The sequence below is a fragment of the Coturnix japonica genome, chromosome 18 (genome assembly GCF_001577835.2).
Source record: "Coturnix japonica isolate 7356 chromosome 18, Coturnix japonica 2.1, whole genome shotgun sequence".
In the NCBI taxonomy this organism is placed as follows: domain Eukaryota; kingdom Metazoa; phylum Chordata; class Aves; order Galliformes; family Phasianidae; genus Coturnix; species Coturnix japonica.
The window spans coordinates 1,087,327-1,114,031 of NC_029533.1; the positions used below are offsets into that span (position 1 = coordinate 1,087,327).

The 26,705-nt window shown below is 44.0% G+C and overlaps 1 protein-coding gene across 3 annotated transcripts in view; it reads right to left on the reverse strand.

Annotated features, from left to right (window-relative positions):
* Positions 1 to 643: 643 nt before the first annotated feature.
* SHISA6 (shisa family member 6) overlaps positions 644 to 26,705 on the reverse strand; it is a 193,077-nt gene continuing 167,015 nt past the window's right edge. Inside the window, exons 4-6 of one of the 3 annotated variants that reach the window (XM_015880059.2) lie at positions 24,700 to 24,762; positions 14,450 to 14,602; positions 644 to 6,764 (exon numbers count right to left, since the gene is read on the reverse strand). In XM_015880059.2, coding sequence (XP_015735545.1) covers positions 6,214 to 6,764; positions 14,450 to 14,602; positions 24,700 to 24,762 — 767 coding nt within the window. In that variant the 3' untranslated portion in view covers positions 644 to 6,213. The remainder of the gene's footprint in view (positions 6,765 to 14,449; positions 14,603 to 24,699; positions 24,763 to 26,705) is intronic. The other 2 variants (XM_015880060.2, XM_015880061.2) reach the window with 2 other exon arrangements.

Below are 26,705 nucleotides of genomic sequence, written 5' to 3' on the forward strand. Positions count from 1 at the left end.
CATGGGGACTGGCTGCCAGCAGCTCTGTGCTGGGAGGGAAGCACCTGCCCTCCACTGTCCTGCCCCCACAGTGTATCCTGAAAGCCTTCTGATGCCTCAACAGTGTTCATATCCAGAAATCCTTCCCAATTTCCAACAATCACATTATTGTAATGCAATATAATTTGCATGACGCTGAAAGCAAATTAATATGAATATCGAAATACAAATTTTGGCACTTCCTCTGCTAAAAATTGGGAAAAAAGGAGAAATACTCTTCCACTTCATCCTTGATGGTAGTGGTGAGGGATGCTTAGTGAGGGACGTGCTCTGGCTTCATTGGCACTGCTCACATCTCAGATGACTGATGAGGAAATTCCTGCATGTGCAGTCCTGCCAACAGCAAAAGCCAAGCCCCTGCTGAAGCCTCCAGTGCTATGGGGCATTTCACGAGTTATGGCTTTGCAGAGCAAGGCTTTCTAGATGGAGAGTGAATCACAGCTTGCCAATGTAAAATTAAAGGAGGCCAATTTAAAAATAAAACCTTACAGGCCAGCATGACAAAATTTTACAGCATATAATAATGTCTCACTTCTTCCCCCTGCTATTTTCTGGCATGATGATGAATGCAATAAATAAATACATAAAAATAATGACTCTTCCAGACCTTGTAGCTTTCATTTTAATAGGTGCTATTTAAGTACACACAGAAATATAGATATCTACCTTTCAAACGCTGGTTACAAAGGTTGGGAAGGCTGCCAGGAAAATGGCCTTTTATTTTTTCCCCAATAGATATCAAAAGGAAACAATTTATATGTTGAAATTGCCTTTATTTTTGAATCCATAAATATTCGTTACTGACAAAAGTGGAAAAATCCTTAAGACTAAATTTTACTAAACTGATAATATTTTTGTTTACAGTACATACAGAATGTGCTTTTACGGGTAAGTATAACAACAAGAATAATACAGAGAAAAACAGTCAAATACTGCTCGTCTTGAAGCCTCTTTAATGGTTAACCAAGAGTCTGTGCAAAGTTATAGATACAAACGTACTTCCTCTTCAGTACTACTGTATAATAAACATGGAATCCATAAACTGGGCTAAAGCACAAAAATATCCACTTAACCCCTCTTAGGAAATATTGTCCCCCAAACTAAAAATATTACAGTAAGAAGTGTCTTTCTCGGAGCCAAGGAATTCTTGCTACAAAAATGCCTAACAGGTTTACAGACAGAAGGTTGGGAGTGGATACAAAGCACATGGGCAGAGGGTGGGGATGGGGCAACACGTGTCTCCTCCGGCCGAGACCTCCTGGACATCACAGGTCATGGTGGAGGTGTGAGACGTTGCCTTCCTTGCTGCTGAGATTTCATTTCCAGATTTATTCCGACACGCTCCTGTCATCGGTCTGAGTCTCCCCTCACCACCGAGAGGTGAAGTGTAGGTTGGTTTTCCCAATTGGGATCTGGGCTCTTTGAGGGCACCTCCTTGGCAGCCTTGAGCCAGTTAGGAGAAGCTGTGAGCAGCACCTTCCACCATCTGTTCACAACACACGAGCAACCGTTCTCTAAGAAGCAGCCCCAGCACAGGCTTATTGCTAGCAACACTTTGTAGGACAAATATTTCAGCCTCCTGCTCACATATTCCCCCCACTAACTTCTTACTGGACTGAAATATACTTGGACGTGAAATCTGTATGTGTTAAATATAATTCAGCTGAGTTCGAAACAAAACTAAGCTACTTCTCCATCACGTGAACTGCAGATGGCAAATTGTTAACAAACTAGAATGCTTACTTCAAACACAATTAAAGTTACCCTGTTTCATGGTGATTTCATTTGATGTGGAGGAAGAAGGTGAAGAAATCTTCCCGCTGATTAGGACCTACGTATCTCTTACAAAAACTCAACGCAGGCTCTTGCAGACTTGTGGTGAGAAAGCTTCTGATAGACCAAAGCAGAGAAATACGCATGCTCAAAGCCCAGATTTATGGGATTAGCACTGCAGCCAGCTGGGTTAGCAGAACATAAATCTAGGCCAGGAAAGGAGGGCTTATTTCTGCATAACTTTTTCTCCCACCCACCCCCGTCCCCAAGAAAGAGAATCTCATTTATAAAAGGAACATTAAAACTCTGAAAAATATTTTGTTTTTCCTTAAAATGCAATTCACTGTCATTAGTAGCCTTCTATGACAAAACTTCTGTTCCATATGGTCACCTGCACAGTTCATTAAAAACAGTTTTCCACATTTCAAAGAGTGGGTCAGTACATTTTGGAAGGTTAGATTGATACAGGGTCAATTAGAACTTTACGACTGCATTTTACGGTATGTACGTATAGATGCGTGTTTATGTGTATACCCATAAACATACACGTATCTGTATCAATTGAGATATGTAATTATATAAAACCCAGTGCAGCGCACTATTAAGTGTCGCTGCTTGGGGAATGCAAATAATTATCAGTTTGTAGGAAAGAATATAAACCTTTCTACATCACCCTCCCCCAGTCCCTGCACATGCACACTTGGAACTGGATGCTCCACAGATGTATTTCCACCTGTGAGTTGGAGAAAAAGACAGATCAATTCTTCAGAGTACATTAGATTAATCAAGGCAGATCATATCTTACTGTACAGAGGAATGTGACTGCTTCCTGCTTTTGTCCTGAGTGCAGAACGAAATGGGGACTCAGACAAGAGGAGAAAGCAGGAAAGTCACAGTGCAGGTAACAGTGTTCCTCAGAGCTGCTGCCTGCTAGTGGGAGCATGACCAGAAGGAAAGCAGTGTGAAGTCTGGGGGGCTGCATCCCCCCTACCCCAGCACTCTCGTTCTGGATAGACTGGATTGCAACACATCAGACACGATGTGGCAGGACAATGGTGACAAACAACAGTAATAAAAACGTTTTTCTCTTCTACAGTGTCTGTTGTGAGAGGGTCTCAAAGCACTTCAAAGACATGGTATGGACCCTCATAATGCCTCTGTGGAATAGGAAAGTGTTGCTATATCATTGTGTGTTGACAACAGAAAACAGAAATGCTAGGGACCAGACCATGTACCATGACTCCCAGTCTTGGACCAAGTGCCATTTTGGTGACAAACCCTCAGAAAAAGGAGCAAAGTCATGTAAGAACACCTGTATGTGCTGACATGCCACTACTTTATCTACCAACCCATTCCAACACACAGTGCCCAGAAGAAGTTGCAGCCATTCGGGCCTTGTTGCCTTCTGAAAGAAATTTGCTGAAATTTGTCTGGTAGTGGCAGTCTCAGGAGAAATTTGGCTTAGAAAGGCTGTTTGATAGTTCTAACAGGACACAACTGCTTGAAACTGTTGTGTGGGTGGAAGAGGTGAAGAGATGGGGACAAGATTTCTTTGGAGGATTATCGACAAGTTAGCAGAAGGCCTGTGATGTTGGTCAGTCAGAATAAGAGAAGGCGCAGAGGTGAAAAGGCCTGGGGCACAGTATAGCATGGGCTACTTGGATGGAAAGCTTCCATATTTGCATCTGGTCCAGCAGCTTCTTAGTTGACAAACTGAACACTTAGACAAAGATGAGAGCTTGGGACAAACAGCTATAGAGATGGAGAGTGTGTTGACCTACCCAGAGCCTCACATGGTTGCTTCTGGTTCTCCAGCTCTGCCACCTCAGCTCCTGCAGACTTTAGGGTGGACTCTCCTCTCCCACAGTGTTCACATCTCTCTGCTTGCAGAGGGGAAAATCCTGGCTTTGTCTGGAACAGAAATGAATGGAAGAGCCCTGGAAACTTAGCAGGGACTGCCTCCCTGTCAGTCATGTGTATTTTTCTTCTCTTCAAATCAATCACAAACTTCTGGCTGCAAGGAATGAAGTGAAGAAATATCCCATGACTGAACTGAGGAGCTGGGAGGTAGTCAGGGGAGAGGAGTGTCCATCAAAGCAAAAGGTCAGAAGATGAGGTGTGAGCCTTTTCTCACTTGTTGCTCCCACACCAATAGACTTCAACTCTGATCCACACACAGTTCTGTTTTTTGCCCAGAACGGCTTTGCCCAAGGCTGCATGGTAATGGCCACTTAGATCACATATAGGTCCTTATTTGGTCCTTTCCAGCTCAGTTTCCGTCAAACAAAGCCCCAGTACTTCTCTCAAAAGGAGTCTATTCCAAACACAGTCTCCATCAGCTGGGGAAGAAAGCCCATGAACTAGGAGCAGCAACCACAGCATGGTCTGGGAAAGAGAAGGGCCTCAGTTCTCTTTTGAAAACTATCACAGTGAAAGCCAACATGGCCACCCCACTGAAGCCTATTTCTCACCTGGAATAGACAGCATGCTCCTCCTGCCTATCCTGCACCAGAAGAACCATCATGAGCCCCTGCATGAGTCTCAGGCTTACAACCTACAATCACTGTATGCAGTATTGAGCTGGGAACATCATTAAGGCCAAGAGGCAGGAGGTATTTGTGGGGAGGAGGAGGACAGAGCTAATTTAGACAGTGTTTGCTTAAGAGCAAGTTGAAAGTGACTCAGGGTGAGGACATGAGAGAGATGTGCCGTATGGAAATGTGTTTACAGTCTAAAGTCAGTCATCCTTTTACACCACAGAGGGATCGTGCCTATCCTTTAGATTGGTGCATGGGTGCACATGTGCTGGGGCTCTGAGTTCACACCATGGACAGCTACAGCACTGGGGCTGGGTGGCCTTCAGAACTGGAGACCCTTTCCTGGCCAAAGAAAGTTCTACTGTGAGTTGGTTCCACAGGATTTGAAAGGAGCACAAATAAAAGGAAAACAAATAATAATAATTTAAAAAGGAACGACAACAACAATGACAACAACAAAAATCCAGAGCAGATCTCAATCTGTGTAGAAAGCCAGAGGTAAAACCCTCACAAATTCTGGGCCCACTAGTCTATTCTTAAAAGATTTTACAAATATACATTATCTAATTACCATTATATCGGATATAAACATGCCCGTTTATTATAGTTATGCTGGATATATAATTTATATGCATGAAATGGAACGGAATGAAATGTCTGTGTGGTTAGAAGTGGGACTCGGTGGAATTGGAATTTGGAAGGTTTCTTCTGGGGCCATTATATGGTAAGACAAGCATGGAAAATTACCAACTTGCTTTTCTGTAGACAGGTACTCTCTGTTCTGCTAAGGTCTGGAAAGAGATTTGCTACATACAGTGTTCTAGGTCACAACTAAAAGAAAGAAACACGTTGCGAAACAGGAATTGGACTGGTGGAAAATGCTGTCAGGGAAAGAAACTCCTGGGGAGAAATTCAGATGAAACCCACAGTAGCCTTTCCTGGCAGGGGTGTTGGTGGAGTCAGCACTGCCCCCAGCGCAGGTCAGCAGAGTGAAGCTGAACAAATTCTGGCACTAAAGCCTCAGCAGTGGCAAGAAGCTGGAGGAGAGATAGGCTGTTCCTCCTTCCTATTTACATGTTGGAGACAGTAAGATAATAGAATGAGTGGAGAAGGGGTCTAACAAGCATTTCAGTATATTTGTGCTTATTGAACACATCAACCCCACTACTTCCTACACTGAGAGAGCAGGCGATTTGTAGGCACTAGTATATTTTTTTTTATCTTATGAGTATATTTAATATAAACTAAATCTTTATTTCTCAGCCAGGCTATTCTTGTCCCTAGATCTGCCAGTCCCTTAGGAAAGTCTGCCCTTGAATTTGTTCCAAGGGTGAGGAAGAACAGATGGATGGGTGCTGGCTGGTACTGAGTGGTCTGGAGGTGATCCTCAGCTGCCAGAAGCTGACCTACTTGCTACTGAAAGGTCAGCCGTGAAGACTGGCATGAGGGATGAGAACAGGGCCCCTTCCTGCCAGGATGGAGCGCTGCATTTCCTCCTCCCTGTCATGGGCTGCATGAGACTGGTTCTGCTTGTAGCAGCTGAAAAGTCTTAAACTGATAAAAATAATAAGATAATGTAGGTGAGCCCTTGGAAGGAGCCATCTACTTACTATGGCTTTCTTTGACAGAAACTGATGCACGTCAGGAAGTTTCCTCCATTATCCCTCACTATTTTCAGTTTGGTTGGGTTCTTCTTATGCAATCGATGTAGAGGCGACTTTAAAAACAATGTGGATGGGACTGCCAGAGAAATCTTTCCAGACACTGAGTTATTAGAGGTTATCTTGGCCTATAAGGCCACTGCAGTATGGGGTGCTGTGGCCACCCCAGTCCTTGATGAATATCTACAATGCTTGAAGTCATATCAAACAGTCACTTCTGTTTTGCTCGCTGTGCGGTAGTGGTGGTGGTGTCCTGGAATATAATGCAGTTGTTCTACCGTGTTGTGCCGTCGGGAGGCGAACGCTTGGCGCTTGGCGGATGTTGGGTTCATCCCTAAGGTATTGTACAAGTTATTTGAGGCACTAGGATGGGAGTGCATTTTTGTCATCCTGTAGCGATCCAAGACAGGTGTTGAAACAAAGACGTCTGTGTGTGACAGTGCCCGTGACATGGACTGCTCGGGGTATCCCGACCGCTCCGGGGAGAGCAGAGGGTCCTGGGAGTGGAGACGCTCCGCGGACAGAAGCTGTTCATCTGAGAGGATCCTTTCATAGGACATGCTAAACTCCTCAGGCATGATCCTCTCAGGAGACAGCACCCTGTCCTGGGACATGGCCCTGATGGGACGGCGGGGCCTGTCCCTGTGGTTGGTCTGTTGAGACATTTTGATGACGTTGATGGGGAGCGTGCCCCGGGCTGCCAGGTCAGGCAGGTGTCTCCTCCTCATGTAGTACTCATCAGCCTCTTTGTCAGCTGTGGGAAAAGAAAGGGAACAGTTAGAAATGTCAGCGTGATGTCCCACGGGGTGAGAATGGGTTTCACACAGCCATGCAGAAGCCTCCCAGTAAGACCTGAGGGCTGTCTCTAGCAGCTGGGCATGAACATCCATGCCTGGATGCTGCCTGATAGAGGAACACGAACCCCACGTGGGTTGTGTGGCCATGGGTTTATCAGCTATAATTGTGTGCAGACAGGTGTAATTCTCTTTGTGATGCATCACACCTTTTTGCACAACAGACATAACAGACTCTGTATACTGCTGAGTCCAGACCATGGTACCACACGGTTCACACAAACAGCAAGTTATGGAGAAGTGATCCAGCATCACCTTCACAATACATTTACAAAAAGCATAGAGAAAGCAAGGTGAGACAGGCAGTTTCCCCATTTGGGGAAACCCATACCTCTGGCCTCAGGTACGGATGGGCTGTGAAACCCTTAAGCTATCTCAAAACATTGTTAATTACTATTCTTGAGTATTTGTAAATGTGCTTATTAAGTGTCTCTGGTGGGTATGGGATGTTCGCCCTGAGATGTTGAATCATATGCCTGAGGTTTTATTTTCCAGTGCTTCTATACACTGCTTGATACTGTGGAGTTTATCTCATGGAACGTTGCTTGCTCAGTTTGCTTCTTCTCTGCCTTAAATGATCTCTTTGTTGCAGAGTTCTTTTTGGATTTCAGACAAATACTTCAGCCTCAGGGAGGGTTCTACCTGCTGCAGATACATCCCAGCATACTCCTTAAATCCCAGAGCAGATGGAATGACCTGATTCAAACAACTTGTGGTTTGAAGATGAAGGAAAAACCCAGCTTTCTGGTAAAACACTTTGATGTTCATATCCTTTATGCTGGGAGAGTAGAACTACCTGGCTGGAAGGTGGACCATCAGTCTTTGGGTTTCAAGACAGCACAGCTTGTGGACCATCATGATGTACCTGTGACTGCAGGTGTAAAGCATGGAGCACCAGTCCCTTATCAGGAATATACTGTCTTTAAATAAAAGTTTCCAACAGTGTCTCCATGGTCTGGGGGGGTAGAGGTGTGTCTAGAGCTCAACACTGAGAATCTGTATGTGTCTTTCTCCTCCATTTACTTTTCTGAGATGTTTTCTTGATGTGTCTGGCTCATCAGTGGCTCCAAAAGACCCCAGAGTGAGACTCATCCCAGACACATGGCAAGTAGCCTTCATCTCCATGGAGAAGCCAACAAAACATCTGGTGTGCAGGAAGGGTCCTCCTCATTCAAAGACAAAGTGAAGTTCTCCATCTTAAAGAAAGAACAACTTGCAACTGATCTGATGGGAGCAGCCTGGCACAAGGACCACAGAGTTGGAAATACAAGCATAACCCGGTATGCATTATCATCTCTAGCCAAGTGCTGATGGACATCATCCATGCCACTTCTGGGGCCTGCCATAAAATTCCTTTGCAAAATCTTTTGTCTATAAGACACACATGGTAAAGACTGCAAGAAAAGGAAGGCCTTTCATTTTCTTAGCTGCCGTGTTTCACTCCACTAATACAGGTGATGTTAGATGAGAAAGTATATGATGGTAGAAGAGCAAAAATGCACATGTAGAGTTTCTGAGGATGTTCAAGTGATAAAAATGACAAAAATCTGATTCAGAACTGTTAGGAAATCGTAAGTGGATGAAGTAGATGATTCTCTTGTGGGACAACATCCTATTCTGGGACGTGATTATTTGGTGGGGCCTATACCTTTGTCCTCCAGTGCTTGGATTCTAGGTAGACATTTGGTATATATAACAGTTAAGCAGAAACTTGGTGAGATGTACTTAAGCAGAAACTGTTTGTTCTGACATAGACATAAATCTGTGGTTTTTACACAACACATCAGCTGAGGGATTGGCTGGCTGTCCCATGAGGCGAAGTGTTAGCTGGGGAAATGTCAGCGCTTTAAGATACTTAATTGGGTGCTGACAGCATCCCAGAAGTTTGTTCACAAGAGAGCATTTAAAATTAGTGCTTTGGGCTCTTCAGGAACAACTCACAGTGCTGTGAGCTGCCTGTGCTGGGTGACCTCACTCACTGACTTCCTCCTCTCCCATGTGCTCAGTGCTCTTTGATATCCTCTGGATGTCTTCCTCATGTTCCTGCAAACAGTCCACACAACCCATTGGATCCATGAGGAAGATGGCTGGTCCTTCCGCATCCAAAAATGCAAGCTGAGAATGAATGTGCTGAAATGCACGGCCCTGTTGGCACTATCATTGCTGCTGAGCTTTTCTTGACAGCACACACTCTGCCAGGGCATGAGGATTACCCAGAGCTCTCCTCTGTTGGCATGCTCACTGTGGATGGGATTTGCTCAGCAGAGTATAAATGGTAGAAATGAGTCCTTTTTCTTTCATAATAAAAAACTTCTAGGAAGAATCTTGTTGCAAATGAGAGAGCAGATCCCCTGGCATCCAAACCTCATTCCTTTAAAACCACCTTTTAGGAAGCTTGGGAAGAACTAGGGAATTTTGATATGGCCACAGTAATGTTAGCTATTTGTATTCTATCCTGTGTCCATAGATAGACTTGCACATACTTAGTGTGCATGGGCTTGATAATGATGTGTGAGGCTGGTTGCAGAATAGGAGCTGAGCAATTAGAACTCTGGCACTTGGCCTCTGCTCTGGATGAGAGAATTGCTGCTGGATTTGCCCAAGTGACTCTAAATAGATGTAATTAAAGCAGAGAACATCCCAAATGGAGATGTGCTTGGATGCTCACACCTGGCCATGGTAATTGCCAGAGGAGCTAAACCAGCTTAAGAAGTGAGGTTTACAGTGGTTTGAGCCTGCTAGTGAGGCAGTAGAATCAGCTGATTAAAAGTGGTTCAGATTTGCTCCTTGTTAATTTAGATGAACAATGAAGCACGGTCTACACTCCAAAAAGTTTTGCTAATTAGAAACATTAAAAATATCCATTCATTAAAAATACCCCCTCTGCATTGTTTTCAGAGATGGAAGGTGGAAATCTGCATGGCCTTTTGCTGGCAGCTTCCAACCCATTCAGGTCCTGATTTCACTTTAAAGGTGTTCCTAAGCTCACACAGGCTGTCTCCTTCTTTGCTGCTGAGAGACACAGGTAGATGTTGGCACAGCTATTCCAAGAACATATTCAGGTGCAGAAAAACTTCACATCTCCTTCTCAAAGGAATAAAAGTTGCAAACTGTCGACGACATGCTGGTTTATTTTGGCAGCAGGCAGACTTTCAACAGGCTGCTGACTCTGGAAGGTGATGTCAGTTGAGTGTTACTGCAGCAGTGATGGAGGACACAGCCCGATGATAGGCCAAGTATCACACCGGAGCCTTTGTGTGAATGGGGATCTCTACAGCAACGTTGAACAGAACAGTGAAACAAACATGGCTTCAGGCTTCAGAGCTTCAAGGCTCCAAGTGAATCACCAAGTTCGGGTGGTGCTGGAACTGATCTGGTCGCCTTTGTTTGCTAATGTGGAAATTCCAGAATCATAGAATGTTTTGAGCTGGAAGGAACCCTTCAAGGCCACCTGCTTCAACTTCCTGCAGTGAGCAGGAACAGTTACAGCTTGATCAGATCTCAGAGCCCTGTCCATCCTGACCTTGAATGGTCAGGGATGGGTCACCCACCACTTCCCTGGGCATATCCACGTGCCCAGGACCTGAAACCTTCCAATCTGTTTCATCCCATGCTCACTGCATCAGCAAGTTTGCGGGGATAACAAGACACTGATGCTGCTACTCCTTATTGTTTTATTGGTGCTCGTGTCATAACTGGTACTTTTAAATTTAGCAAAAATAAAACAGCAATTGAATATGTTTCTCCCTTATAGATGTGCTTAAAAAAGGGAGTCCTGAGTGGATTTCTAAAGGCCAGAAATAAGGAGCAGACAGGAGGAAATCACTGGTCTATTGATTAATGGAGAATTCTCTTTAAAACAACAACAACAAACTGGTCTCATATTTATGGGGCTTTGCTCATGTTTTAGCAGTGCAATTAAGGGAAATCACATTTTTCTGGCTAATTTCATTTTCTTCCCATTCTTTCCCCTCATGTCAGTTCCTGGAACACTGGCAGGGCTGGTCTCCATTGTGCTGATTGCTTTAAGACAAGCCGACCTGCACAGATTTTTGTTTCTCTCATCTGCAGGGAGAGCCCCACATGAGTGTTTCCTCACCTCTCAACTCAGCCTGCCTAAGATGAGTGTGACAAAGCCACTGCAGGAAGGCAGAGCACATGTCCTCCAATGCTGTAATTAGAGAAATGAGGTATTTTTGGGTTTCTAAAAAAAGAGAGTGGAAAAGCCCAGGATGATTTTCCTCCCCATGGTTGTAAGTTAGTATGATTAAAACATATGCACGTTCATCTGTATGTAAGGTCATCAGAGCAATTTATTTGCTTTTCTTTCTCAGCAGTTCCAGTGCATTCCCTTGTTGGCCTTGTCTTTCCTCTTTCAATTGGCTTTAACATTTTCAAGATGCCAAGTAATTTGTGATGATCCTTCAGCCAATACCAAGTGGTTTAATATGCCTGAAAATATTAGCTTCCTTTCTGACTGACCTTTCTCACTCAGCTGGGAGCAGCAGTTCCCTGGGGTGCTGGGCAGGGCAGAATTAACACAGATGCTCTTGCTCAGCTGCATGTTCCCACACTCTGCTCACTGCTGCTCTTCCTGTGCACAAGCCCAGCATCAAAAAGTGGCTTGTTACCCAGTGATGGGTTTGATAGTTTGCCAGAGCAATTTGGGGGTCAGTGAGCAACTGCCACCTCGATATGGCAGAGATGGAAGCCTTTCATTGCTGATTACAAAGATGCCTGGATGAAATGGAGGCCAGATGCCTGATGGCTGAAGTAGGGTAGGATCTGACCATATCTGCACTGAGCTCTGGCTCCTCATCTTTAGCAAGGTGATAGTAAATGGCATTACTTCTTGGTTATTTAGTTCAGATGTCATTCACTACCAGTGAAAACAAGTGCTGTTTAACCTGAACAATCTCAAACCATTAACTGAATCACAGGTTCAGTATCTAATGCCTTTTGTTTGACTCAGATAGACAGTATTTGTTACTGAGCTTTTCAAAGCATGTTTTTGTTTTTTAATGATGGCAGGGAGTTCATTAGGAACAATTAATTTTAAATATGAAAAACTGAAATACCGTAATTCATTTGCAAAGCCTCAGATTTTCTGTTGTCTGTAGCTCCTTTAAATGGAATAAGAAAATGATATTGCTGGCATTGTTAAATGGGAGGTCTGAATTCCTACGTTTAGATGTTGTACTGAGGGACATGGATTAGTGGAGAAGTATTGGTGGGGCGTGGATGGTTGGACTGAGTGATCATGGAAGTCTTTTCCAACCTTGGTGATTCTATGATTCTATAGGTGAGATGCCTACGCAAGCCCAGTGGTAGCATGGTGTGATTAGCACTTTTAGAGCTGAAACTAATTATTCAGCTACCTAAACATACAGTGTCAGGTAACTGGCTTGGCATTTATCAGCCACTTTTCATGAGGATGCAAACTATACCTAGATATAGTTATAGTGCCCAGTGATGGGCAAATAGCTGGTGTTTTCCTTGTAGGATGTAAGAACTTCCTTCTAGGGCCAATGCTGCTGAAGTGGTAAGAGTATGGATGAACTTCACTTATCTTCCACAGCCAATGACCAGAGATTTACTCTCATATTCCTAGACTAATGTTGACTGCCAGGTGTCCCCTGAATGGGGACAAGGACAATGACTTCCAAGGGGGGCAGGAATGGCTCATAAGTGGAGTTGCTTGGTCATGGTGAATTTATATTCAGTGTGAGCTGGATAAGCATTGCAGGAGTGAGATACAGAAAACAGTTCAGATCTGATGTACATTTCCAGATGTTGGCTATGGAAGGTGTGGGAGGTTCAGTTAGCTTTTGTTTGTTGTTTTTGAATGTTTCAGTGAGATACATCCTCAGCAGGAAGATCAAGGCCAATGAGCATCTATGCACAATGTATAAAACAACAAATGAATCTCAGGCTGGAAGAGACCTGCTCTCCTTCATCATCACAGTAAGAGACATTGGTGCAATTCCTGGTAGATGCTTCCATAACCTGTTCCCAATAATATCAAGACAGACATCTCCCAGCCTCTGATCTGGAAGGACTTATCCCAGGTAATCCTGAGCATTGGAAATCAATTAGAAATGAAAGAGAAATTCAAGGACTATCCTCAATTGGATATTTTTACGCTATTTCATCAGAAAAATGAAAATAAACCATCACCTTGAAATGAAAGCATTTTAAAGCAGTTATGTTTCAATGTCATGATTTCAAGGGTTTCCCAATATTGAACAATATCATCAAAGCTACTCAAGAACATGAACAGCTAATCACAGGGATGCAAGGAAGGGAAAATGCCTCTGGTTAAGAGAGTGATTCCGAATGTTATCAGGAAGCAAAAGTCACGTACATGGCAGTATCCAGTCCCTAAATACCTTATCTCTGCTCTACAACATGGTCAAACACATGCTTACTTTTCAGCATGTCAAATATACTTGCCTAAATGTTAAACACATATTTAAATTCTACAGTGAAGTGCCAAGGAGTGGGCTGAGATTTTTATGTGCTGCATTTCTGTTGCATTTTCTCTTCTGGAAAATCTTCTGTGTGAGGATGTGCTCTGCACAGTCCAAGTGCTATGGACAGTCCAAGGGCTTCTCTGCCACTTCATTTTGTACATCTCTCCTAGCGGGCTAAATTGGGAATGCAGATTTTATACAGACCAAGGAAGTAGCATCTGCTCATTGTCCCAATCTGCTTTCAGTGAAGCTATTGCAAATATAGACCCTGAAGTTATTTTTCCGACCGGGGCAGCATGAGTACCTGGCTGCACCCAGAAAACATCCATGTAGACACACTACAGACTTGGTATCTCAGTCTGGAGAGAGCACTTTTCATGACAAATATCACTTATTTCTAAATCTTACTGAAACTGATGAGATTTCCATGTGAATATTCACCATCAGGAGCAGGGATGTGCTGGAGCATTGCAGAAAAGTTGACAGAACAATGCAATATGTAAAACAGCAAGAAAGAATAGATACTAACTGGCATGAACAGATCAGAGAGCAACACATAAAGACATCAGCAATGCACCAAAGACCAGTGAATGGTGCTGGTCTGGACCATGAAACATGGTGGACTGCAGCACTGCTGAGGACAGGCAGATGTGCTCCTACTGAAATGGAGGTTCCCAGACAATTCAGCAGCTTTTTATCAGCCTGGGTTTGTCATCTGGTTCCAGCTGCTCCTGCAGATGGTGAGATATCTGCCCTGGGTGCACTGGGCTGAGCTCAGCTGATCTGAGCATCCAGCTCTGCTCATCTCGGCTCCAGCAAAAAGCAAAAAAGGATTCTCAGATGACTCTATCAGGAGCAGAGAGAGGCGGAGCAGGGGGAGGCAGCGCAGGATGGAGGTCAGTAAGCAAATAACCACATGTGCTCTCACAGTAATGAAGTGACTCTTTCTCTCTACTCTTCCTTGATGGGAAGCGACAGCCAGGAGACTCATTACCGGAGATGCCAACTTTGGGCAGTACAACAACAGAAGGAAGATTACTGCCTTAACGTTGTGCCCGCTGTGGCTTACAAGCAAATGAGATACAAAGGAAATGAAATGAGCTGACACCTACTTAGTCTCTTCAGAGAAGAATATTTACTTGGGTTTGTCTTGACGGCAGACTCGTAGGATGGTGGGAGGTGAGAGAGGTTCTGGAAGGACCGGGAGAAGGACAGATCGTAAGGTTCGGTGGCAGAAGTAAGGATGTTGTTCATCCGTGGCTTGTCTGCAAAAAAGAAAGAAGAAGAAAAAATGACATGTCCGGGGAATGCATCAAAACAAGCTGAGAAGGGTGAGCTGTTCCCAAAGCTCTGGATAGGGAGAAGTGCTGTAACTGAGCCATCCTCAGCGACAGTTCCTGGGTAGGAACTGGCTCCAGCAGGTCGGTATAAAATGGATTATGTGGCTTTGCTTCCTTGTCCACAGTGATCATGGAGAGAGACAAACTGCTGCCTTGAAAGCCTCTAGACAGACCAGTTCTCTTTCCATGTGTCTGGTGGAGTGAGAGTCAGCTCACTTACCGTGGAAGTCTCCATCATGGTGTGGTGGACTGACCCCACTGCATCCTGCACCATCACCTACCTTTACCCCTGCAAGCTACACTTTTCCTGACACCTTAGCCATCAAAATGTGTCTGTGAGTTCATTTTAATAATCAAATTGCTCTTTCATCATGCCAGAATTCGGGTCACTGCTCCAAACCAAACCTGGAAGTTCCCATACAAAACCCAGTCCATGGCCCCAGTGTTCTGGTGGGCTCTGGGGGTGGCCATACTTCCCCTGCTTGTGGAGAAGCATGAAATACAGCTGTGCAGGTCACCAGAAGATGAGGCAAGGCTTAGAGGGGCTCCTGAGGCACAGAAGCAGGGCTGGAGGATGCTGCCCTCTGCTTGTCTTCACTTTGCTGGTCACTAAAGGAGCCTCTGGTCAGCTTAAAAGTCCCTCTGCTGGGATGCTAATGCTGAGGGCACTGTCAATAAAGATTAGCACTGAGCTGGGATGTTAGAAGTCAAGTCCAGGCAATCTGCAGAATTTGCCTTGTAACTGAAATCACATCCGTTTGCCACAAGCTAGATGGAAAATGGTCTTTCATCAGTTCAGCTGAGGGACAGAGGCCTGCTGAATTACAGCATTTTTGACTCCCTGGTGTTCAAGTATTAAAATAGAGATAAGAGTATTGAAAATAGAAAGGACTGCAATAGTTGGGAGCAAAGCTAGAACAGGCTACAGGGTCATGGAAAGGGGCTCTGCAGGGGCTTGCATCAGCATTGGAAAGCATTAACTGGGTCAAAAAGCCAAGGAGCTGGTCTGACAGGGAAATCAGAGGGCAAAGTGTTCTGATGTAGCTGAGGAGCAGCAGGATGCCTATGTTCACCCTTCCCCATCATGCAACCCTCCAAAGGGTACTCATGAAGGGCAATGCAATATAAGCTCAGCACACATTCATGTGCCTTTAGAATAACCTCCTCCTCTGCTGTGTGGGTTTTGCATGGAGTCCCGCTTGTACTGGAGAACAGAATATCTCCTCAGAGCACCCACGTTTTGCAAACTTCCTTGGTGTTCCCTGTTGCCTAAGAATGGTGCTGCAGTTCCCATGTGTGTGGGGAAGCAGAGCTGCCTCCACAACCTTCCTCCCACTGTGACTCCTGATAGATATTTTAAATCTTCTATCCTTTTTCCTTTGTGTGCTTCTCAGCCAAGGAGAGGCTGACAGTCCTGTCTTCCTGTAGAAGGCTGCTCAGGGCTTCCTAAAGCCAGCATCCTCAGAGTGCTCCTCTGCAGCTCCCACAGAGCTCAGTCCAGAGGCACTTGAGCCATGTGGTCTATAACAGAGGGTTGGAAGAACTGATGTGGGACCTATCAGGCACTTGAATAACAACCATGTTGAACAAGCCCCAAACTCATTCCTTTCTGCCCCTGTTGTCACTGCCTCCCATGCACTCTTCCACACAAGGAAGCCTCCTACAGAGCATCATATCAGGACATTCTTCCTCAGTATCTGTCTGTGGGGTTTGACTGCGAATAGAGGAGCAGCTTTTTCACCCCTGACCCAGCGTGGGGCACCACATCCTGTATGGGGAGCACCAAAAGGTGAGGGGTAAGGAGATGTCTCTGTCATGACACTTATCAAGCACATGCATGCTCTCTTCTGGGCTCAATAGCTGGCAGCCACCTGAACAAAAAGGAAAAGCCCAGTTCTCTGCAAGAGCATCAATTTGATCCTTGTTTTGAGAAAATACAAGGCACTTTCTGACAGAATTTAGCAAAGGTGAAAATTTCCTCTTTACAATGCAATGAGCGTTGTGGTTAATAAAAGCTTCTTCCCTCTTGGTTACGTATTTCTCTACACTGCTGGAATAGTTACTGCTTGGAAAAAAAGAACATAACCCCAAGTGAGCTTATAGCTAATGTATCATTTCTCTGAGAGTGTTATTTCCCTGCTGATGACTTCAACCCATGTCTAATAGACTGACTGCAGGATTAGGAAGTGCATCACATCATCAGGGAGGTGGAAACAATTGATTAGATATTATCCAGTAAACAGAGACTCTATCAGCATTGAAATGATATGCCCACTCCTACTTGTGCTTGTAGGGCAAGGACCCTGGGGTAACATCTCTTTGCAAAGTTCTCAGCTAGAACCTGTATCTAATCTCCATTCTGTATGGAGGTTTGGACGAGCTGAAATAAACCCAGTTATATGCATAGAGTGGTGTCAGTGCTGAAGCAGGAGCATTAACTGGCTACTTGTATGGAGAATGTGAAATAAAGTGCCACACTTTTATCCAATGGGCTTCTGAAGAATCACTGCATCTTCACATTGCTTTTTCTATCCAGACCATCAATATTTTGGCAAATGAGAAGTCACCTTGAAATTCATTGCCTATCGTTCAGCAAAATAAGGGATACCTGAAATGACCAAGATGACTTCATATGTCTTCTGTGTAATGTAGTCTGAGGGCAACACTGGAGGACTGAGATGTGCTGGGAAGGAGAAACCTCTTCTGCAGTTTAAATTCAGAGACTAATTCAGCTAAATAACAGAAGTAACTCTTTGCTTCTACACCTTTCTCTGGTCTTCCTTTTTCCTTTGTGGTGTTTCTTGGCTTCTATGGAAGGCACTAGACCTGATTAATTAATAAGATGTAAAAAAACCCAAACCTCTCCATTTGCTGCATAGCAGCTGAGTTTGCTCCATTCCCCAGCACTGCCACTCATTCCAGTTCAGCTCTACACTTTGGGCAATGCCAAACGTCCACTGGAAAACAGAGGATGTGCTACGTTCACTGCAATTGCCTTCGAAAGTCAGTGTTAGACCACGTTTGCCTCACCTCTATCCTACAGCCAGGTACCAGTTTATTCCCCTCTGACACACCGTGCTTTCTGGGCACCATTTGCAAAGCTATCTGCACAGAGGAAATTAAGCTATTGCAGTGCATAGCACACACTACAGAGATGGGGACATCACCCAGCAGTCTCTTTTCTTCTGCTTTCTAAATTCCCCTTGCTATAGCATGGAAGCAACGATGCCTTTTTACAACCAACGCAACATCTTAAGATTCAGAAAGCATCGCTCTGATTAATTCAGCAGGAGAGGGTTCACTCCTGCAGCACTTCCTCTTTGCTGAGCATGGATCCACCTGCGTGGATTTCAGGGGCTGCAGCTCCTCCCTCTGCAATTGTGGATTCATTCCTCTGTGTTATGCACACACCCAATGGCTTTATGATCTATAAAGGAAGGAAAAGCGCTCTATGTTGAGTGAGAGCCTTGTTCTGCTTCCAGCACTCAGTGCTGAGAAGCAGGCTCAGGGTTTTCAAAGCTGGAAGCTCGCGTTGTGGAAAGCAGACCTGAAGTCCCTGCAAAGCAGCTTCTTCTTTAACAGAGGTTTCTGTCTCTAAGTGTGTTTGCACAAGTCGAAGAACCTTTCAACAACAAGGAGAGGAGCAAATGATAACCAGGAGGGGAAAAAATAAACAACCAACTAAACAAAATAACAACAAAAAAGTGAATTTACGGCAAATTTTTAAACAAAGCTCAAGTGGCAAAAAGGATGTGCTCCATATTTGCATATGAGCCTGCACATATGTTGTGCGAATTCCGCAGCATATTTCAACAGATGCCTTTTAAAACATTCACCCGGGGAAAGCAAACAATGTCACCTAGAAGAAGCTGATACAACCAAAGCCTTCTGCTGCTCAGCTTCAGCTCATCACAGCCTCAGCCCTCTGTCACAGCACACGCTGCTCTTCCAGCACCGCCTTCTGCTCAGCCACTTGAAGACTCAGATAGAAAGTCTTCAGTGCTGATGCAAGCTCATACAGAAGGACAATCCCTGGGAAAATCTGCCTCTATCAGTCGGTGTTTGGTACCTCCTGTGCCATCCTGTGCCATCCTGGGAATGCCATGCTGCTACAGCAGGCAAAGAACTGCAGTGCACTTTGGAGGGGGCTGTGGGGGGTGGAACTATCTGTGTTTTCAAACATCTTTCTTTTTTTCCCCTTGTTAAAAACACCATTATTAATAATGTTTTACATCTCTTACAAAGAATATCACAGAGTCTCATACATTTCCTGCTCAGCTGCTCAGGTGTAAATCAGCAGCTCCCCGGTGGGCAGCTGCCCTTGTCTGCAGGAGTTGGAGATGTGGGGTTTTTGCATATCAGGATGACTTTTGGTTGAGGTCTTTTAGGCCTCACTGCAGAGTAACAAGGTGTTAAAGAAACAACGTGAACCACACCAGCACATTGCAGGATGATGCCTCTCCAATAATGGTGCTGTCACAGAGAGAAGCTTCTCAGGTTCTTCCCATAATGAAGAGTTGAGACATGGTGCTCATCTGGGTGCTGGGACATGGTGGGCTGAGTAATGGGTGTCCTAACAATCACCACCTGCAAGCTGAGTCCTCCATGCTCAGCCCCTCCAAACCAAGGCTGTGAAAACAGTGGTTCCTTTGAGCACTGAGTACTCTGAATAGACTAAACAGAAAGACCAGTTGCTTTACTGCTAAATACAAAGCCAGTTGTCATTGAAGCCCCTGGGAGCTCAGCACACACTAACAAAGTCTGGTTGCATCCCTTACATGCACCCGTGACCCCAGCAAACCAATATGTCCCCTGTGTGGAGGGTGTAGGACATCACTGTAGGATATTCCTAGCAAAATTTGGGGTAAAGCTAGGTAAATGACAATCTGAATTCACTGAAAGGCTTCAATCTGCCCTTATATTTGTGTAGTGCACCAATCTCTGTGCAATCTGATTAGCAAAACTGGTGCATAAGGTGGTTGAAGCATTGATTGCCACTGACATCTCCATTACATATGGCAACTGGAATGCATCAGAAGGTTGGCACTGTGCTGTCTGCTCCTCCCAGATCACCTGGCCCATCTCTCCTCCCACTTTCATTAAAGATCTGCTGCTCTGCAGAAAGAACGTAGTAACATCATAATGTGACTGCTTGTTCTGTAGGTTATATTCCGGAGATCTGATTATCTTCTAATTTCCTTGCATATATTACTACTGGGGATAAATCTAATTTAAACAGCCCTAAATTGTTATGAGTTTGTCAACAGTGTCTTAAACACAATAGATACAGAACTCTCAACAAATTGTTGGAGGAGATGTGACAGTACAGGGAATCATTTTCATATCCTCTGGGATTGTCCCACATTGAAGCTTCGGGTCTGATGTTAGAAAATTGATGCAAGAATTATTTTAGCAATATATCCCCCAAAGTCTTGTTACTGTGTGGGAAGGAATGGCCTGAGTATCTGAAATAAGGAGGGGAAGAAGGAAAGGAGGAGGGAGGGAGGGAGGAAGGAAGGAAGGAGGGAAGGAAGGAAGGAAGGAAGGAAGGAAGGAAGGAAGGAAGGAAGGAAGGAAGGAAGGACAGGAAGGAAGGAAGGAAGGAAGGAAGGAAGGAAGGAAGGAAGGAAGGAAGGAAGGAAGGAAGGAAGGAAGCATATAAAAAAAGATGCTCACATACATTCAGATTTGTTTGAAGTTCACGTGGGTGAACTACAAAACTGAATTTACCTCCACAAGAACAAGAACTCAGACATTATCTGTGGAAAAACACTTGACCAAATTCGAAATCTGAAGTGAAGCCATTTGTTCCTTATGTTGTATCAAGTATTTTTTGAGATGATCATCAAAGGCAATGAACTAACATAAAAAATATGATATGAACTTCCTACCAACTATATTATTTAGCAATTTCCTTGTTATTTATATGGAAATAAAACCTGTTTATACAAGGCTCTTAGTGGTTTAGCATAATTAAATATGCAGTAAATATAATGAGATTAAACTTAAGTAGCAGTAAAAAACAAAGTAATAAGCTTTACAGAAACTGAGCCTCAGCAGTCAGCATGTATTTGCCTCAGCTCTGTACTTTAGTTTCTATTATATTATTATTATATATTTTTCATATTTTAAGATTTTTTATAATATTTGTGTGTGTGCTTATTTTGTCTAAAATCTGAGCAGCTAAACAAGATAAATGAACGTATCAAAATGTGTATTTGCATTTCACCCAGAAAACTTAGTTGCGCATCATGGAAAGAAGTATTTGAGCACTCACATTCACCTCTTACATATAAAATCTCTACGTTTCCACAAACAGGCGCAGAATTCTTCATCTGGAGCTAAAACCTGCAAAACTAAGGACCAGATCCAAGGAACCCAAGATCAAACTTCTGATTTTGGTGGAAGTGAGCTCTGAAGAATGTGACTGAAAGCAGAAGGTAGGACTGTAGGTCTTATACTATGTAATGGGACATTCAGGGCCCTAAAAGTGAATTAGGTACACAGACCCCCACTGCAAGAAAACGAACAGCCTTCTTACAGAGGCAGGACACTGAAGACATGCTGCTGAACTCTGGGCCTTCAACAGCCCTGTGGTCACTACTCTTGATCTTCACTTGAAATTGCCTTCCCCAGCATGTCCTGTTATCCACAACATGATAAATATGTGCCACCTCTCTGTGCACCCTCCATTCCAGCCAGGCAGCAGGAAAAGGAAGATGTTCTTCTCACCCTGTGTTGGCTTTGCTACCAGCACTAGGCTAATTAAATGATAACAGCCTGACAGAACAGATTATACACATTCTCATTATTAATGAGTAGTTATTCTTTCCTGCATCGGAAGCATTCAGTGTGATCACTTGGCCACAAAACCCACTGTGATAGGCATAACCTTGCACTGAGGAAATGTGTACTGCAACCCAAGGCAAGTCAAACCAGAGACTCTTGGTTCTTAGCTCTGGGAACCTGATGATGAGCCTGAGCATCTCACATAACTCAAGTCCAGTCTGTTTTGTTGCTTTTTTTCTTGATCCTTGTGGTCATGGGTTGACTTCATCATCTTTCAGTCTGTTTCCTTAAAGGAAAGAATTCTGCCATAGTAATAAAGCAGAGTGCTTAGATATGGAACTGACTGGCATTACTTGTATTCCCAGAGGGCTCATCGCAGTGGCATCTTGCAGGCAGCAGGACATAGGCCACCAGGTAATATCAGTTAATGGAAACAGGTCTTGGCCATCTTCTTACCATGCCAGCTGAGCAAAACTGTGTTGCTAATGGGGGTACTGTGGGTTGCTTCCACAGTGTTGATTGGCAGAACGGCTGCTCTGCTGCAACAGTGCATCTGGGTCACTCCTGCATGCTGAGAGCTTGTTATGATTACCCAAACCTTTGGGGATACTGATGATCTGGTGCTGTTTGCTTTGCATTTACAAAGGACTAGCTGTATGACGTGGGGAAAGGCGAGTATTGGGGGCTTGGCTGTCATCCCTCCTCAGTGAGGGCGACCCCTGAAGAGCCCTGAGTTCCACATCTACCACAGCTGGGTTGTGGAGAACCTCCTCTGCTTATTCCTGCAGTTATATTACTTTGGATGGTCATTGAAATAGGAATAGGAGGAGAAATTAACGAATGGTAACATTGCTATGATGATGGGAGGTGGGAGGGAGATCATCAGCACAGAGCACCTGATCTTTTGTCCTTACTGGCATAATCCAGTTTGCATCAACCTGCCCTCCCCTTCATGTTAACCAGGTGAAGTGCATCCTTGCTGGGTGAGGCAGCTCCTGGGGTGGCTGTGGGGAGCTTCTCCACATGCAGGAGGGATTTTCTGTCTACTCATCCTGAAATGTCTTTCCATGTTAACAAGATTGTTCATTTAGTGGCATGTCACCTACATCCTCTGACCTGCTTGCAGTCTGCTGGTAGCTTGAGAACTGTTCTCTGTCTTTTTGCTTCAGAAGAGGGTGAACTTGGGTCATGTGTGATGCAGGGCACCTCCTGAGCCTTGCACTGGTTTCTTTCCCTTCTTCTGCTTGTTGCAGGTGTCCCTTTGTGGTGGGTGCGAGGCAGGCTGAGGGGCAGAGCTCACAAACACAGTGCTCAAAGAGACAGCTCATGTCCACCTACAGATCTGCATAATCACACAGAAAAATGTATGCCGTGTCCTACCCAGGAAGAGAATTAAATTAGATCTGTGGCTTTGCTGAACTATCTCAGAATTTCAGCAATAAATTATGAATACTGAATGCTCTTTTGATCCCTCATTTGAGAAGTCCAAATACCTCTTTTAACTCACCAAGCAATGGCTCATCAGCAGCAGCACTCCTATATCTTAAATGAAAGAGGCCATGACCACACAGATAACTTAGGAACAAAAGATAACTCCTAATCATTCTTGTAGTCAGATCATCCAAGTTACTTTGTACAATCAAAATCTTCAGGCAACAGTAGTGAAGAACCAAAGGAAAAGTTGTAGTCGTAGTTGAACCAAAGGAAGCAAGTAGTAGGAGGCAGAAAGAAGGAAATATAATTCCAATCCTATTAGGATTCTTATCAAAGTAATGCATTATTGAAAGAAAACCGAAGTGTTTTGGAAAGTGTTTGAGGCTGTCAATTCACGTTCAATAAACACTCCTATATTACCACTGGGTTCTTTAGGAGATGGACAAAAAATTATCCTTACAGCAGAAAGTAACTTGCAGGTTGAGCAATAGCCTAACCCAGCCCATAGGAAGGGGAAACACCAAAGCCTGGCTGGAGGAGACTTCTTCAAAGGCAAATTGCTCTCCCACCATTTTTTGTAGCAAAATGTGGAAGTTCTGATAGGAGAACACACAACTTTCACAACAAATCAGTTCCAGAATATTTGTCAAGGTGAAGTTACAGAGTTAAAAACAAACACCAGAGCAAAAAGAGTAACAAACACATCAGTTCAGAGCTACAAGAAGGGAGAACCAATATATGTTAGGATGAAATGTCATCACTTATTGGTTCTTCAGCAAGAAGGGGGTTCCAGCCATGAGTGCTGGAGGAGTATCTCACATTTAAAGGGTAAAGGGAAGAACAAGGAGGAGATTGAGACAAGGCACCAGGTGAAGAGGGAAGAAAGCACAGCAAATGGGGCGCATTCAGAGATTGGGCTGATTGCACAGAGGCAGGGAATCAATGACTGGTTCAGGTCTGGTTGGAGCCAGGAAGATGCAGGGGGTTCTGTTGGTGGTCTGTGATGGCTGCAGTGCAGGGAGGGATGTGCTGCCCACAGGTGACTGCTCATCTTGGGCTGAGGAAGTCAAAGCAAGGAAGGAGCTCAGGCAGAGGAGGAAGAAGGACAGGGCTTCTGGCCATAGGGGAAGCGAAGGCACAACAAGAAATTGTTCAGTAAGAAGTATTTATGGTTATGAAAAGTGGGCAGGGGGAGTCCTAGATCTCTTCACAGTCCTTATCTACCACACATACAAGAAACTCAAAGGATGCTGTGCAGTGAATCAGGGGCTTCAGTACATTATCACAGCCATCCCCATGCAAGTGTAGATTGGATAGCATGGAGTTAGCATTGATCCCAAACTCTGGCCACATACTGGCCATTAATGCCAAAATCACATCAGCTTAAGAGCCTTTACCCCATGCTCAGTGTCCTTCTAACCTATCTGAACAAGGTGCACAGGCAGCACTATGAGTTGAATGGCTTGGCCAACAAGATGGACATTTCTTTGGTTATAATTTTTACTGCTTCGTACCATTAAATCTAACAGCAGTTCGCTGATGTGGAAGTGAGAAGGGAGCAACCAGACAGGGGGAAACACAAGGATGAAGATCAAAGTTATACAATTATTGGGCCATATTTAATTGTGTGCACTAATGAAAAATATGGTCCTATGTTTAATGTTAATGGAATCCATCATTCATGCATCATTGCCACGGGAACCATTCAATTAACATTAAACATACTTGAATACCAGTAAATGTTACTGGCTGGCAGAGGAAAGTTACAACATGTGTAATTTTGCTCTGTTTTCTCTTACCATGTGTAGGTGTCTGGGTGGCACTGTTTAGTATCAGGTGATTATAATTTTGTTCTTGGTCATCTGAAATTCACAGAACAAAAAAGATCCCTTTAAGTTACTTATCCCTTTAAGTTGCTTAGCAAACCCACTGATCTGCAGATGATAATTACAGCTCACAGCATTCACAGGAAATCTCAGCATGATTAAAGAAAGGAGAAGAAAATGCTTAAGAAAGCAGAAGAGTCTGTTATACAGTTCACTTAAAATTCCAGAAGCAAGAAGAACATGATAATAAGAAACTGCTCCCCTTCTGCTGAGCCTGCAAATTAGAGGAGTCTGCAGAGGTAAAAAGCATGTCCAGACAGGGACTAGTAGGCATCGGTGATACCTTCCTGGGTACCTCAGAGCCCCAGCTCCATACCTTCTCCATCCAACATGGAGCTTTCAGGACATCAGCCCCCAGAACGTGGATAACACTCTCCCATTGTGAGCACAACCACCCACAACAACAACATCCCATGAGTACAGGGAAGGATCAAATTAATAGCCTCATCAATGCAGGAAGAAAGACTCAATAGCTGCACCTGGGTGGAGCTCTCTCTCTCTGAGAAGTGAGGATCCCACAAGACCTGATGCATTCACAGATAAATGCACCAGGCTGAAAAGGAGGAGGGAATGGTCAATGGCAGTAGTCATGGCATGGTCAATGGTCAACAGCAGCTGTAATTAGCTACTGTCCTTTGGAGTAGAAAATACCATTCTCTTTGTCTCACTCAAAACAAAAACCATTAGGCAAGTGACTGCTGATTAACTTCTGTCATCCTTAGCTTCCAGAACACCTTCCACAACAAACCATCTCTTTAACAGACCTGTTGGCCTGGTTGGGGTACTGTATTAAAGTGTGGTGAGAAGGAAACTTACACCTCATGCCTGATGTTAAATCTGCTACTCTGAAAAACCTCTCATTGATGTTTCACTTCTTCCCCAGGAGGTCTGTTCCATCAGATCTTGCTTTTTAGGACAGTTCCTTCTTCCTGTCTGCCAGGGACATGGAGAAAATACCTGATCTTTCTGCAATAGTGATAAAGTTGTTACTGTGGGTTCCCTTATTTCTCAAGCTAAATGATGTAATTTCCTTCGTGTTTCCCTGTAATGTTTGCTTTATCTTTGATTGCTTTCCTTCCGGTGTCCTTCATGCTCCACTGTTGATCTAGGTCCCTCTCAAGTATACATCCTGGGCCATATTTCTGGGTTCAGGGCAAGCTTGTTATCCTTTATGATTCCTTACTGCTTTTCAAACAGGCTGCTACTTGTTCATTTGTTCAGTGTACAAAAGGCTTTTTAGTATTCCTGTTTCTGTCCGATACGTAGCATTTTTCTCCATTTAATCAATTTATTTTCAGTCTATTTCTCCAATTTGTAAAGAACATTTTAAATTCTAATTCCATTCTCTAATGGACTCACGGTCATCCAAGCTTCACACCATCTGCAAATTTAATAAGGAAATCTCTTTTCCACTATGAACAAAAAGACTAAATGTAGAACCACATCCGTTCATCTCTCTGCTGATATTTACTCACCTTTTGTGGTTAGTCAGCCAGCATGGCATCTACCTCATAGACATTCATTAAGACCATGTTTTCCACATTAGTCTCACATTACTTTTCCAGAAACTACTGAAAAACTAGCAAAAGTCGTGATCCCTGACGCAACACTGGCAACAGAACATGGTAAATAGTAACAATAATTAAAAGATATCTCGACATGATTTGTTTCTGAGAAATCCACATTGGCTGCTGTTTTATTCCTGTTAGAAACTCGTTTCTTGACACAATATGCTCAATGCCTGTGCACACTTTTAAGACTTACATCAGAGGTTATTTATTTAGATTTCAACCAACAGGGAAACTTAGCTTACATCTCCATCCAGAGTACAGGCACTCCTTAAATAAACAACCAAAGGTCAGAAAGGTTGTTAGACTGGGTACCAATACACAAAGAACAAATCTTGACACGAGGGCAGG